The sequence below is a fragment of the Lepisosteus platostomus genome, chromosome 14, assembly GCF_059453375.1.
Source record: "Lepisosteus platostomus isolate fLepPlt1 chromosome 14, fLepPlt1.hap1, whole genome shotgun sequence".
In the NCBI taxonomy this organism is placed as follows: domain Eukaryota; kingdom Metazoa; phylum Chordata; class Actinopteri; order Semionotiformes; family Lepisosteidae; genus Lepisosteus; species Lepisosteus platostomus.
In genome coordinates this window covers 3,746,988-3,762,975 of record NC_142624.1, presented here as the reverse complement: position 1 = coordinate 3,762,975, position 15,988 = coordinate 3,746,988, and the positions used below count along the sequence as shown (strand labels likewise).

The 15,988-nt window shown below is 41.9% G+C and overlaps 1 protein-coding gene and 1 long non-coding RNA gene across 8 annotated transcripts in view; both read right to left on the bottom strand.

Moving 5' to 3' along the window:
• Positions 1-2,582, bottom strand: part of LOC148648748 (partitioning defective 3 homolog B-like) — a 319,671-nt gene extending 317,089 nt beyond the window's left edge. For 4 of the 7 annotated variants that reach the window (XM_088606610.1, XM_088606611.1, XM_088606608.1 and 1 more), the window contains exon 1: positions 1,531-2,582. In XM_088606610.1, the coding sequence (XP_088462736.1) occupies positions 1,531-1,647 (117 nt within the window). In that variant the 5' untranslated portion in view covers positions 1,648-2,582. The remainder of the gene's footprint in view (positions 1-1,530) is intronic. The other 3 variants (XM_088606607.1, XM_088606609.1, XM_088606612.1) reach the window with 1 other exon arrangement.
• Positions 2,583-4,579: 1,997 nt separating this feature from the next.
• LOC148648747 (uncharacterized) lies at positions 4,580-9,958 on the bottom strand. Its single transcript, XR_015926443.1, has 2 exons — positions 9,475-9,958; positions 4,580-9,303 (listed from the first exon to the last, which is right to left on the bottom strand). It is a non-coding gene; the product is annotated as an uncharacterized LOC148648747 (long non-coding RNA).
• Between the last annotated feature and the right edge of the window lie 6,030 nt (positions 9,959-15,988).

The window sequence follows — 15,988 nt, the reverse complement described above, 5'->3', positions numbered from 1 at the left end:
TTTCCCAGAAGGCAATTAACCTACAAGCATGCCTTCGGATTCCGGGACGAAACCAGAGGACCAGGCGAAAACCCACCTGAACCCAGGAGAGAACGTGCAAGCTCCACACAGACAGCTCTCCAGCATTGCAAGGCGCCAATGCTAACCACTGCATTACCCAGCTGCCTCACTCATGTTATCATACACTCTTAACCTGTGCTGCCTGCAAACATCAACATTGCTGCCCTTAGAATGGTTTAATGCCTAGACTTCACGTGAAAAGGACCCTAGAGCAGCATTAGAAATGCATACTTGTTCCTTCAGCCAGAACAAGGGTATACACTGGTGTTTCAGTTATATTTTGTCCTATTTCCCTCATATTCCTGGCTCTCATACACCCAACTAAGACCCCACAGTCCTAATTTTGCACTTTCAGGCACTGGAATGAACCACCTGCTTGTTTCATTTCCTGTTAAAGTTGAATGCTGGAAAACACAACACTGTCTAAAAAAAAAAAAACAGATTTCTGGGGGAAAATAATCTACAACAACCTAGCAATGTAAATGAAGCAGTACAGACATCCAACCCTCCACCCAATATATCTCAGGAACAAGGACAGTGGTGAGGAGTGAACCATTGTCACTGAAATGAATACCCAAACAAAAACAGACAAATGATCAGAACAACTATTATTGTCAGTATTTTAAACGGGGCATTCTATGAGTCTGGTCTCATGGTACATTAACCTGTAGCACACTTTCAATCAAAACAGTTCAACACTGCAACAGGTTAGAAACAAAAACAAAATCAATTTTTACCAAGGTTTTGGTCAAAAACTGTAGCTGGGCCTATGTTTTTAAATTCTGTCTTTGAAATAATGCGCAGGCATGAGATGGTGGGGTATTCTACAATAGGAACTTTATAGGAATTTAGCACAACCTGTAGTAGAACACGTTCTACTGAAATCATCTTCTATTTGCACAAGATACATGTGTCTGGATCTTAAAGTAGCATTTGTCCACAATAACCCAGTGTCACGCATGTGTATCACAGAGGTCAATAAAACAGGAGATGGATGAAGAGGTTCAAGAGGAAAAACAGGTGTGTTGTGTTGGAGGGAAGGCTGCTGTACTGTAGCTCTGCTGGGCCTCCTGTTTGAAAAACCTTCTTTCTTCACAACCTCATCTTCTGAGATGAAATCTCTTCATCTTGCTCGCACCTGAACAATCACCACCCTATGGCCCAACTACAACGAAGCCCTGATCTGTGCGACCTGTTTTCGTTTCGGTGAGCTAAGCTGGAATCACGTGGACTCAACCCACAGTACATGGAATGTTTAAGGCTGGGCACAGGTACACAAAGATGTGTTGTATATATATATATTTTAAAATGTTACAAATAAAAAAAACAACATCGGGTTATGCTCACCTTTACTTTCTCCGCAGTCAAGCTTTATGGTAAAGCAAAAGTACTCTCAGAGCAACGTGAAACATGCATTTCCCTCGAAAGAGCTAAACAGAAACCCCAAGAGAAGGGAAGCAACCCATTTACCTGCTCCAGGAGTTTCATGTACCTCTGAGTTGCCTGTTGAATCAGATCCCGGACTGTCCATCCATCTTTGCAAGGAACAACCACGCCGGTCTTTCCAAAATTGACGGTTACTTTCATCTTCTGGTGATTTCCACTCCCTGCCTTCCGATATTCCGACAAAATCCCGATGTTTACAAGCGTGCGTGTCAGTTCAGCCCTGTCACACTGCTCCCTCTCCCCGGCTTCACTTAGCTATCAGACAAGGAAGCAGCCGCAACAGGTGTCATTTGGCAGAAAAAAGAGGTAGAAAGTTAAGTCTAAGTATCAAAACGAAGACGCCAACGCATTAAGAGCATTGAGCTTGAAGCTGCCCTTCGGTACCTTGAGAGTTTTTGTTGTCTTAAAACTATCATAAAATAAATACAAGCCTAGTGAGAGAAAACCGGAAGAAGATTTGTTTCCAAGGTGGATGTATGATTACAATCCCAAATTACGCAAGTCTTCGCAAAACAATACCGAGAAGTCCATCGGCATTCCTTTTAAGTTGTGCAGTTTCATTTTAGATTTAGAACAGCGTGCATAATAATTGCCATTTTTTTCCCACAAATTTTGCCTCTTCTGATTTTCGAAATGCCGATGGGGGGGGAGGAAAGCAGCTTCAATTGAAGGGTGACTTGTTTAACCTTACGGAGCTCAGCTGCTGTTTATCACATCATCAGACTTCTGCCTCATTTTGGACGCTTTACGTTTTAAGGTGAAGGCCTGGAGACTTTGAAGATGGAGCCCATCGCCCCGCCGAACTTCCCAGTTCTCTCCCTCTCCTCTCTCCTTCCAGAATTTCCACTTCCTCCTTTCTCAGATCGACTTGTCCTTTCTTTTTCCGGGCTCCTTCAATCAAGCCCAGCTCGGAGGCAAGCGGGTGTTTTAAAAGAAAAATTAATAAAAACCCAGCGCTGTAAAATAAATAATCCCACAAACTCGGCAGTTTTCCCTAAAACTCACAAAAAAAAGCGCCCCTCCACACAGGACAAGCACTCAAACTCAGGCCACCAGCTCGCACTCCGTTTAAAGAGACAGTGCATCTATATCGCACCCAACTCCAGGGCCGTGTTGTACTCCAGAAAAAAACTCAACAGGCACTGTCTTTAACAAAGTGTTATGGTTATGGCCACATTTTTAGAGGCGTTTAAAGGAAAAAAAAAGCTGATGAAAATTAATGCACTGTACAAAAAAATCACAATCGACTTAAATTTCCCATTAAATTAAAACGAACAGCATCGCATTATTATTATTATTATTATTATTATTATTATTATTATGATTGTTATTGTTATTATTATGATTGTTATTATTATGGCGGCACAGAAAGTTTTGATTTAAGATCGATACAGTAACACCAAAGTTGTATACAACAAGCAACAACAAAGGAGCGCTCCGCTGCCCTGAGAAGTTAAATACCTGTAACGTTATTTTTTTTTATGAATCGCGGCAGAAGTTGAAGCTCCCCAGAAGCCGCAAATTAGCCCCTGAAGTCATTTCTGAAACGCAAGCAGTGCCGCGTGAATTACTTTGAAACTTAATTTTCAGACTAATTTAATTCCAGTTGAATAATTAAACCATCGCGCTCCCGTTCCTCGGGAGCAAATGCCTGGAGGCCAACGCGTTTTATTGGGTCCCGTTCAGATGCCACAAATCAAAACAAAACGTGCACTGGATATACTGTATATGTTTTTTGTTATTATTATTGAGGGCACTAGAAAGGTTTTCAATTGAATTTCGCTACATACCCCCGCGTCCTGTAGTGTTTGTACAAAGATTGTTCAGCAAGATTTAACGGCATTATTCATTCATTCCTAACTGTTGCAATACTTCATTATGATGGATGAGTACCCTCCTAATTCTTGCTGAGCGCTCATTTACTTTCAGGTCTCAACTCAGAAATACCCTCGACGCTCACTGAAAAGCTCGCTGGTGTCATGCAAGAGGGATTGGAAAGGTGAAGGAGTTTGTTTACCAAATCTACAAAAACTGAAGACTTCGCTCGAATGTAAGGCTTGCCTGGGCATAAAATTAAGTTCAAGTTAAAAGTCTTATTTGGTTAATTAAACCCTTTTTACATTAACTCTAGCAAATGTTGGCAGATGATACAAAAAAATCCCTTCTAGCAGTTAAACATTAACCTAATCCTCAAAGGGAGCGTTTGTTTATCCATTTAGAATGCCTGTCCTGTCTAAATACCCCTCTTTGTTTTATACGATCTTGCCGATCTAAAGTTTGTCTCATTGCGACAGGTGAAACAATTTCTCACTTCTTCATTTGATCTGTTTCTGGCACATACTTGCTCCTACGCATAATCCATATGGGCGTTTTAAGTATTCTGGGGGATAAATTGAGTCTTCCCCTTAATGTGATACACTTTGTAAGAAAAAAACAATGCAATAAATGATTTATTAATTAATCAGTACATTAAATATTGTGGCGACGCACTGGTATCCCTTCCAGGGTGCATTCCTGCCCTGTTCCCTTTACTTCCAGGACAGGCATTCGTTTTTTTCGTGACTCATACCAGGAATCAGTAACTTTCCGATGATGGATGAAGGAAACACAGTATGTGACACGCAGAACGGGGACTCTCAAATCCTTTGGCCTCCGTTCGCTTTGAGAATAAAACAGTCACAAACCGCCACACACACAGCAGAAATAAATAAATGCCAGATTTAGACTTAAGATTTGGAACCAAGCACATAGTTTGCTCTAATGTTCAGTCAATGACACAAAACCGCACAATGTTTCATTATTATAGATCTATACAATGCTAATGAATGAAGAAAGCATCCTTCAATATACAGTATTTTTTGCATTTTCCTTGCAAGGGAAGTTCCCAATTAATAGGAAGCCCTTAGTCTTATATAGCGCTTGGCTATATAGCCAAGTCAAAGATGGGGATTATTAGGAGGCCATGATTGGTAAATAATCTGCAACAAAGTTCAGAAAATCTGTCTTTGCATTAATATCACAGAATGATGTGATATTAGAGAATGATGTACAAATACCCAAGAAACAAGAAGCATCAATTAAAAGGACAATACCACATTTATTTCAATATGTAACTGCAGTGATGTTGGTAACATGGGAAGTGCCAGTTACAGTAATAGTGTAGGAAAGATTAGATAGATAATTTATTGATCCTGTGAGGGAACTCGTAGTGCAACAGCAGCTTAGCACAGTCAACACAGCAACAGTGTAACAAAATGCTACAATAATACAACAATACAATACATTTAATACAATCAGTACAGTCACTGAGAAGTGCACGACGTGTTGCTCGCAGTCCAGAATATACAAAGAACAAGCGAGAACACTACACAAATATATATATATATTGCACAAGTCCCTGGTATATATTGCACACAAAATACATTACAGTCTGTATGTACTATGGGTTTGAAATTGAATTTAGTACAGAGGTTTGTAAGCATGGATTTCTGAGTCACCGAAATAGTGCTTCCAGTGTGATATTCAGGTTATGTATTGAGTGGAATAGGTAGTCTGTTGGCTCTTTTTTCAATAAGCACCTCGAGTACATCTCTGAATGTGTACAATGTCTGCAGATATCAGTACCGTGGTGCATTTGGGGATACTGGGCTAAACAAGTACAGTTTCCTTCAGTTTGCAATGAGATGGAGCAGAATAATGTCTGAAATGAGGGTAGGCCCAAAAGTTCATGTGCACAATGGGAACCTGAGTAGAACACTGGAAATAAAAGAATCTAATTTATAGAAACTTCCATCTTCTCAAGCTGAGCATTGAGATGTAACATGTCTTCAAACGGTATCGTTCGGTGAAGCTTCATTTCACTTCATATCACATATAATCAAACTCCGTTCTTTTTCAGATTTTAGATGCATACGATGAGTAAACCTGTCAACATTCTGATGCATTTGAATGGTGAACAACTAGCAATCTGTATTTCTCCTCCTCAGTACTGAAAGCACAACCCTGATGTGTTAGCACGCTTTTAAACTAACGATATTTACAAAACACAAACAAACCGATTTTGATATTTTGATGATCTACTTTTTATCCTTGTGTGACAGAGCAATTTCAAAAGAGTGTTCATGTTTGATTAAATGAAGTTTGATTGTTTGTTTGATTAAATGATGATGGAGCGTTAATTTCACAATTAGAAAGGAAAGAACAATTAACAAACAATAGGAGGCTATTCGGTCATTCTTATTGATCTCATCCAGTCATACCAGGGAATTCGCTTCAATGGCAAGGCATGAATGTAAAAATAAATAGCTAATTAATTGAATGCCAGTTCTAATTGAAATAAAACACCCTATCCCTCTTCTAGACCTAGACTTCAAATAAGTCAAAATTACAAGAAAATAAAAGAAGAAACCAAACTTAATTGTAGCATTTACAGTAGGCGTGGCAATGTTACAATTAAATTATTTTCTATTCTAGTCCTATGCTGACTGTGTTTTATTTGATCGTGGTAAAATGGTTATTGGGCCATATTTTCTGAAGTTCACTTGTTGGAAGGTTTTCGTTTTCGACTTGGCTGCCACTTGAAATTTACTGGGTTTAATGCCTTCTAAAACAAAAGGACAGCCTGCAGTTTGAAAGTAGTGTGGCTTTTTGAAGGACATGGATCTCTGCACGAGCTACTCGCCATACTCACTCAGAGCCGGTCCCAAAACACAGGGGTCACTATTCTGTCCAGGGCCTACTTCAATCAACACCTTGCAAATAAAAAAATGAAGTGGCTCACCCATTTCCTCAAGATCCCATTGTGAATGCTCAGTGCACTATAATTAATTTCCGAATCTCTAATCCCCTTCACAGTGGTGATTTATGGTTATCCACTCTTGCATGAAACCCCAGTGCACTGGCCTTCCTGCAGATTTTTAAATTGTTCATCATGCTCTGTTCTCACCCCATCTCCCCTTTTACCCCCGTGACTTTTTATTCCACAAAATAGCCCTCTGCCCTATTTCATTTCCCTATCCAGGCAAGTGGCAGATTCCAAATTCAAGCAATCCCCTTGGCGGTTTCCAGCAAACTCAGCGAAATGGGGATTAGCCACATTTTACTTTGAATGCATTGTATGTGAAGGCAAATTCAGTTCAGCTGTAGATCTAACTGAAGCCTCTCTCTCCAGCACCAGAGTATGAGTGAAAGAGCTCTTGGCAAATAGCTGTAGTTGCAATATGCCAAAACAGACAGTAACGGCTTTCGCGTTCGCCGTCAATCAGAATCAGAGTAACCAGGAAGAGAAAATGTGGAGACAAAATGTCAAATTGATACCTTTCTATGATCCGGCCATCTGAGGTTTTGTGAAGGGTTGAAGGAAAAGGGTGGACAACATTAACAACCAATGCAGCAATGAAGTCCTGTGGCAATGTAGAAACCCCACTGGCCACCTCAGGAGGTAGCAGATCTTTCCAATATTCCCCACAGTGCGTCTGTGACCTTTTGCCAAAGCCCCGGCACAATGCCAAGCCACCGAAGCCAGTATCTGTGGTTGTGTGCGCTCCAGATTTGGGCTTAGTACCTGTTGCAGTTGCACTACAGCATCAAAATGTGAAGGCTGGTCATTTTAAAATAGATGAGCTCTGTTAGGGTCTAAAGCCATGGCCAACATTAGCATCTTTATTAGTTTTATACAAACAGACTTATACTGAAACAATTGTTAATAGTTAAAAATGAAAGTTTTTAGAGAGACTGTATGATTTTAATATATAACCTATACTCATATTGTGGTAGGCCTAGGTGCAGGGAAACATAACAGGATCCCTAAATATGTGGGTCTAAGGAAAAGAAACTATAACTAAGGGTATAAAAGCAGTGCTCTTTATTTACAGTGCAAAGGAAATAAACAAAAAAACACAAAACAAAAGCCTAGCTCTGCTCGAACTAGACTTCGTCAGTCCCTCAGTGATTAGTAACAGGGCAGCACTGCTTCTTACCAGCTTCTTACAACCACTCTCTCTCCAAGACTCTTCCCCAAAATACTCTCATTGCAAACAATCTCTCTTCTCTCAAAAGAACCACACTTCTTGTGCCTGGGCTCATCAATCAGTCAGTCGGTCGGCGGGTCGGTAAGTCTGTCCGTTGGTCCGTCAGTCACTTCCTTCTCCTCTGTTTCCTCTGACGCAGCGCATTACACAGTACAGTTAGCAGAGATGGATAGTTGACATGGAAACCTCAACTTCCTGGGTTTAAATATCACCCAGCCAATTGTCTTCCTCCAATTGGTCAGGTGACAGAGGACGGCGGGTCATTCCCCATTGCTTTGTGCTTGGTGAATGTGATCAATATAAGAAATCCCCTCTTGTCTGTACCGACTCCCCTCTTACAATCTATTGCTGATGCATTATACAGGCAAATGAGTACTACACCAACTAGCATTTTTTGCATTTTTGAATGCCTCTCGGTATACTTTATGCATTTTCAGATGTGTAACATGCTGAATTAACGATCATGATAAAATGTCAATCAAAAACTCAGGAAATTGTTATTCTCAGGAAAATTCATTCCAAGAAATTGTGTTTCTGATCACGTTTCTTTGCAAAGGCTGTGTACGTTTGTGTTCACCTCTTTATCAACATGAAATGAAGGGAAAACAGAAAGAGAATCTGGGTTTTTCACAGTACAAACATGATAAGGAAAAGACGACTGATCCAAGTCATGTGTGGTCACTCATACAAATTGATCCTATTTTTCCTTGTTGTTTTATTTACATTCCTTATTCCAGGATTTTCTCTGTAATGTTCCACTAAATATACCCCTGTGTGGTTCCAAACGTTATTACTAAATTAAGGAACGCGTGTGTGACTCTGTCACCACTGGAATTCAAGCTGCAGTTCAGTCCCGTTAAAGAATCAAAGTATCATGAAATAAAAGCTTATGGAAGGCCAAGGAAAGGTTAGCGATCTGAGTTGGTTTAAAAAAACTCTGTCAGATGTTGAATTTGTTTCATTGCAGGACAGCAGTGATGTCTTTGCTCAAGTGAGGGGCTCAGGCTGTGTTTTTGATAGCCTTCCAACGTGGGTCCAATCTCGCAAGCCCATCGGCAGCTCTGAGTTCGTTAAAAGCTAACTCTTTTAACCTCCTGATTTTCAGTTTAGTCTGAAATTTCTTGGCCCAACTCCCGTTACGTTTAAAGACCCACAGACTTCTCAGAAACTTGTAAAAGCCATGGTGACCATTCGAAGAGTCGCTGTTACACCTCCCCTTCAGTCACCTGATATGAGCCTTGTGGAAAACTCCTGTTCAGATCAGGGCTTTTTTATCAATAAATCTGCTGCGTTTGGCAGTTCTTGCTGTATGTTCCTCGTGTAGCCACGATCTGTCCAGTTAACCAAGTACAGTACGCTGGTCTTCCACACAAGAAATTATTTCAGGCTTGGTGATGAGATTCAGAGTGCCCAAACTGTAGGTTCGCTCCCTGAAATGGATCACTGACGTGGTGTGTCCTACCTTTATGGCAGTGCTCCAGGGTTGTTGTTTTCATTTTGCTTACTGTCACAGTGCCCTCTGGGCTTTTGTGCTTCCAGTCTGACGGGTTCGATATGCAAATGTGTCTTCAGCAAACCCTCTCTGTACACGACAAAATGCAAATGGAAAGTTTGATTTCCGCCCCATTTACCACAGTTTCCAGTAAAGCAGGTTCCTGATCCACAAGTAACTCTGTTGTTGAACCACCAAACAAGTTCCTAAATGTCAAACTGGCTCAAGTTGTCCCTTCCTGCACCGGATCTCTTACGGTGGAGGTGTAGATATTTCCTGAAAACCATAAAAGCATATTGATAGGTTCATCAGTAGATATATTTTTAATTAGATGGATATAATGGACTGAAAACATTGAAGATAGAAGCTGAATAAGCCCTGAAAGAAAGGGAGGAGTACTTTTGTGTAATAAAGGTGAGCTTGCTTTGAGGCTGTTTGTTTGCTTACCTGCTCTTTTCTGTCTCACGCTGTGTGAGAGCGAAGCAAACCTACTGCGTTATTCAGTCTCCCATAAAAAAATATTTTTGTTTGAATTTAGAGTGCTCATAATATTTTCTGTTCTTCCCATATCATGGCCTACCCCTCTGTCCTTGTCTCAGTGTCCTGTATGAGAGGCAGTTTTTCTTCAAATATTAGGGACTGACCTGAAGAGGTGTTGCTGTAATCCAGGGTAACCAAGTCACGAGTAAACAAAAGTCTCTATCTGACTTTCCTTTAATCCGAGCAACGTTGAAAAATAAATCGTACACAATAATTGCTGCTGGCTGTGCTGCGTTCTAGATATTCCGCCAGGAGTCTTCTTTTTTTTTTTTCTCCCCTGGAGCTACAAAACATTTCCTGCTACCTTTCCTTGACATAGAATCCACCTCATTACCTGGAACTAGTCCTTAATGTGTTGAAACAGCCCTAAGAACCTGTTTCAGAGATATTGGCTGCCCGTCACATTGTGGATGATGCAATTTGGAGTTGGTTATGGCTCAGGCATATCAAAAGCAAACAGCTGGAACTTAAGGAAGGCTGGACAATTCTGAAAATCTGAGAACAATTTGTTCCAGCCGTTGGTGGATGTGAAAAACATAAACTGGTGGAAATTAAAACATTGGGAACAGGCCTCATTGTAAAAGAAAAAGTACCAAAATCCAAAATGCAAGTCCGTGAAAGGAGGCTCAGACAAACTTTGTGTCGGTTCTTAGGGGTTTTTAGCATGATTTTGTTATATTTTTTAAAAAAAAGAACAGTACATAAAAAAATGAGAAAGGCGGAGGTAAATTTTGCCTGCTAGCACTGTGGAGTTTTGCTGTATATCGTCTTCGTGAGAGCAGTAGCTACAAATGAATGCCAACAAGAAGGATTTAAAGGTGTTCCACTCTAAATACTGTATGTCCCGAGGGATCGACTTTCTACTGGTAGAAGATGTCACACCTCTAGACAGACTGTAACCTGAGGTCCGTCATTGAGGAGGAGCAGTCTTAGGGCTCTTCTGTAACGTTCACTGCATTACTTTTTGATCAGCAAAAGCCTTGTTCAACCAAACACTCCACTAGATAACGCCCCCCATTCTCTGTCAATGTCTGTTTGGCCAGGGTCACCTGCCTCTTCCAAAGATTCAAGGCAACGCTGTTTGAACATTACAATACTTTTACTTCCGAAAGTATTTTTATATGAGCCTAGAATAATCTACATGAAAATATCACTGAACATGTCAGAACATAGCCCAGTGTAACATGTCGTGCCAGAACGTAAGCTGGTGAATGGGAGATACACATATAGAATAAAACTAGCTGTTTTTTCATGTTCACTTCTTGATCTTGGAGTGCTTGCCTCAACACAGCCCTCATTATCTCCCAATAAACCAAAAATACAACGATTTTAAAGAGGAGCCAAAGTACAGCTTCCCATACCACCTTCTGTTACTGGCGTATTGTTCGTGATTCCCCCTTCCGCCACAGATCTTATCAGCAGACCCTTTGCACAGGTGAGAGTGGTAGGCAGATCATAAAGCACTGTTGACTCTGGACACGTTCGGCACACGGTTCCTCAGCAGGAGGTCTGGGCTGTGCAGATGCCTGAGTAAAGCATTTGATTTTCTGTAATTCGCCATTGTGTTCAATTTTCCTCCAACACCACCCATCTGCCCGCCTCTGCCCATTTGTTAAAATTGCCTGTCCACCTACACGCAGCTTAATTAGGCACCCAGTGCAAAATAAAGAAACTACTGGATTCCTGGCTGTGCTGGAGTTAAGGAGGGGATGGATGAATGAATGGAAAAGAGTGAAGGACAGTGTTTCTTTTGTGCAGCTGCCGGGGGGGGGGGATCAATATTGTTGTATTTTATAGATTTATAATGGAGAGGCTTTCTGAAAACGATTCTCTCGAGTGGCTCCTCAAACATGATTGGGTTTGTCACACTTTGTTTGGATCTATTAATAGGAGTAGGACAGGCCGCAGTCTGAAGCCCTTCTGCTTTATTGAGTGAAGTGTAAATGAATACATTAATTCCTTAATGTAGGGAAGTGATGCATCAGATTTCAGTTCATGTTAGGCTCCAAGTCTCACTCAATGTCCCTTGCACTGCATTTGTTAATGAAAAACAATAACGTTATTGTATTTTAATGTGACACATTGCTGTGTGTGGATTGTAAATGCAATTGTCAATGTCATGTTATGAAGGGGTCAGACAAGCTGCATGACACCTTTAGACCACAACACCTCTATAATCCTTGCACTCACCTCATCTTACTCAAAACTCAAAGCTAAATTGAGATCTTTTCTGATTCAGAAAACACCATCTTACATAAACCCAGCCTGACACCACCCTATCCTTAACGATCCCTTGAAACACGACACCTGTTGTGCTCTTATACTGAGAGTAGACATTCGAGCTACAGACTACAATCTGCTCATGGCTTGTCATCCATTCACTATTCTATTGTATATACTATAATAATTTGAAGTCTTAATATGAGTAGTAGTTGTGCTTTGGGACTACAATTAATTTGGTTTTGCAATTCTTAGACTGGACTATAGGCAGCTACACTTCCCAGGAAAAGGAGTTTGTTTTGATTATATCCCTAATGCCCTGGAGGAGATACAGTCATGCTAAGATCTTTCTCAGTCATTTCATATTTAAGGACGATGCTTGAAGACTTCAATTACATTATAGCTTGAAACCTCCATAGGAGGGTAAAGTAGATTCTTACTAGAAGCCATCAACTGCAAGAACTACAGTTTGTGAAATCTCAGCAGTTGAGGCTATTTCAGGTAGCATGCCTAAGCCACACCTTTGTCAGGTGTCACACTGAAACCACACATCCTTCAGGTGTCACACTGAAACCATATCTCCTTCAGGTGTCACACTAAAACCACACTTCTTCAGGTGTCACACTGAAACCACGGCTTCTTCAGGTGTCTCACTATAACCACATCTTCTTCAAACACCACACTATGCATTTTATTCTTTCTAACTTTCAGAGCAGAATTAACCTCATCGTGTTCCAAATATTTGTTATATCGCATTTTATTGGATTTCAAAATGCAAGGCATTTTGTGTTAAATATTAATCACACATAGTGAGAAACTGTCTGACCATATCTAATGTACTGTATAACTATATCTAATGCAGGATATGTTATAGGGTCCTGGACTTTGGAATAATGTATTACCACCCATATCAAATATGAAGATTAAAATTTAGCATTGATATAAGCACGGAAGCTACAGAGGGAAAAGTAGAGGTTAATTCCACAGTGAAAGGTAAAATGTAGAACTTGGCATCTCACTTAAGAAAGCTTCACAGCTTCAAATGTTTTTCTTTTTTACTTTTCAGCATGGAGTTAACCTCTACTTGTTCCTAAATAAAATTTATGTGAAAATCATTTTCCTATCCTTGTGTTTTCAATAAGCAAAATGAAAGTTCACAGGAAATATATTGCACTGCAGACGCCATGTATTGGAAATAATTATTTTTTCACTGTAGCTGCCATCGATCCAGGCTCCTTCCCAGAGACAGCGGGGAATTCTTTTTAGAAAGTCTCAAATGTGTTAAATTAGAATTTGAAAGTCGAATGCCAAAGTAATTACACACATTAGCTTTTAATTTCCATTATTGAAAATAGAAATGCTGGCACACTGAAAAACAGGATCAATGCGCTTTTCCTTTCAGCTCTTTGAGATATTCTGTTGGGTTTGTAGCAGGAGCCTGGAAACACAATCTCATAGTCGGACTTTCCTTTGTAATGTACTGTTGAGAACTGAAGAAATCACCAACCCTATGTGGAATGGACGCAATGATGTCAGGAAACAGACTTCCTGAACTAGGCAGGAGTTTCGTTCCTTCAATCTTAGACAAAGTTTACCACAAAAGGTAACTCGGGCGCTCCAAAGTATCCAGCTCCAAAGGCACTGTGCTTAGATACTTTGGAACTGTATGAAGTTGTACGTTTTTCATATAATTGCCTGGATTAAGCAGGTGAAGTAGAAAAGATTAACTTCAATTGATAAGATACCCCATGCCAATCGAAATGCAGAACCGTCAAGGTTGCTTATACACATGGGGTAGACCACACGGTTTAGATATCCATACAGTCCTTATGCTTCAGCATAGGGAGGGAGGAATTTGTGAAAGTAATAGCTCCACTATTTTGAATATATAGCTGAAATATATTGCGACGTTTATTTCCAGTGAAAGCCAAATACTTGTTGTTAAGGGCATCGCAGCTCCAGATGTGATAACTATTTGTCAGTACTCAAGCCTCCACCCCCAACCTCCCCTTCATCTCCTGTTCTAATAAAACAATGAGAACTTCTCGTATTGACTGGTGGGATGTCCCTCATTGACAGTCCTGAATTGTCCACGTCTCCAGAACTGAGCTGTCCCACACCGTCCAGCTCACTAAAGCTTTTCTTTGTCCTGCTTGGCTTCAGTAACCCCTGTGCTTGAATCTAACGGGAAGTATCTGTGCTGATGTTCCAGTTGCAGAAATAATTGGCAGTGGGATATAGGAGGGCTTGTGGTCAGGGAGAAGATATTGTGACAACGCAGGAGTGGCGAGAGCTGCAGCGAGCAGCGGTAAAAGTCTAAGGCACTTTGTGGGTTTGAACCCAGGTCTGCACTGACCGCACTTTAGTCTGGGGAGTTGAACCTGGACTCTCACCGCCCGCAGTCCAGCGCGCTACAGGACGAGCCTGGGAGACGGACGCCCGGAAGCCAGCCTACCAGCGGGTCCAGGAGAGACCCGACGGCATCGGCTTCACCCCTGTGTCCTGACCATCTGGGTCCGGGGCTCGGAGCGCCTGGCCTCGTTGTCCTGTTTTTATCTTCCTGGTTCCCTGTCCCTGTCCCTGTTCCGGATCCCGTTCTGAATTTTAACTGGGTTTGTTTCGTCTTGGTCGGATCCCCCGGTTTTGGGCTTTGGACTGCGCCCCGGATTCCCCCCTTTTGGACCGCCTGGACTAGTTTGCCTTCGCTACGCCCTCCGATCACCGGATCACTGTAGTCACGCCCCCCTGTCTGTCAACCCGTCCTGATACTCTTCGTCTACTCAACCGATGTCTCCAGATTATACTGCATAGGGTCCTGAACTACGCTTCGCGGGAGCCTGGACCGGCTCCCCTTACAGGGTCAGCCTGCCCTGGCAGAGATGCATGACTCCACCTCTGCACTGAACAGGCCCCCCGTAACGCCACAATATCAAAGGTAAATTGAGGAAATGAGGATGAAAAAGAAAGGGGTAGATACTGGGAAACGAAGCTAGTAGGAGAGTGGATTTGCAGACGAGTAACACACGAGGATGATCAGTTTGAAGGTGTGATGTGGTAACAGTGCAGGAAGTGGCGCTGAGTTGGAAGTAAAGACTCGGCACTGTGCTGGGGACGAGTCCTAGCTGATCCCACCACAGAGTCCAGCCAGGTGGCACATGAGACTGCAGGAGAGAGACTGAAGAGGAAAAATGAGTGTAGCTTTGACCCCTCCAGATGACATTACCTTCTCTCACACTATTAAAATCCTCTTTCAGGACCCTTTCCGCATCTTAATAAATAGCCCTCTTCACCCCCTCTCCAGTTTTTCTTTCCTCAGCTGCGACCTAATTAGTATAAATAATGTCTGTTTTGCAAGCAGGATGCCATCTTATCCATTATAAGCTACAGATTGGATAGATTAACTTGATTGTGCAAGGATCACTTGTTCTGTATCGGAGGCTCTATAAAGCTTTGCTCAGGCTGTGAGAAAACTGCTAAATTAGTGTTGACATGGAATTGTTTTTCTTTCTTCTTTTTTTCATCCCCACACCATTTTTTCTTGCTACAGAAACTGCTTTGCAGAAATTCTGACTGTCATTTGCAATTAAGTAACTGAGGATTTGTTCCTGAGCAACTATGTTTTTAGTATTTGGAGTTGCCAAAGGTTTTAAGGGTCAGTTGCATGGCAACAATTCCAGCAAGCCCGCAGAGGAGAAAATAAGACGTGCAGAGGTGCTCAGCCATTTGTCCTTAGAAGCTTCATAGCACCTGACAGGTGAGACAATTCCAATTGGAGGAGTAATGCCATGTCCCACTGATGTCATCTCAAGCCTGTGTCATGGTCGTCATCCATCCTCTCCGACCTTTTACTATTAGTTTCATTATTACATGCACCTGTCTCCTGTTTAGCCCGTCACTATATAAGTTACGTACCTCCTAAGCTCTGGGCTCAGCATTGGGGGACGTCTGGAAGCCTGCCTACCAGCAAGTCCAGGAGAGACCCGATGGCATAGGCCACCCCGGCATCCTGACCGTCTGGGTCCGGGGCTTGGAGCGCCTGGCCTCGTCATCGTGTCCCACGGGACTTGCTCGCCTGCGCTCCCCCTCGCACCAGGATCACTGGCGGCACCTCCCCCTGTCAGTCCTCCCATCCATTCCTGTCCGTGTTTTCCCTGTTGTCCTTCTCCAGTCTCTTCCGGATTACACCGTCTGCATAGGGTCC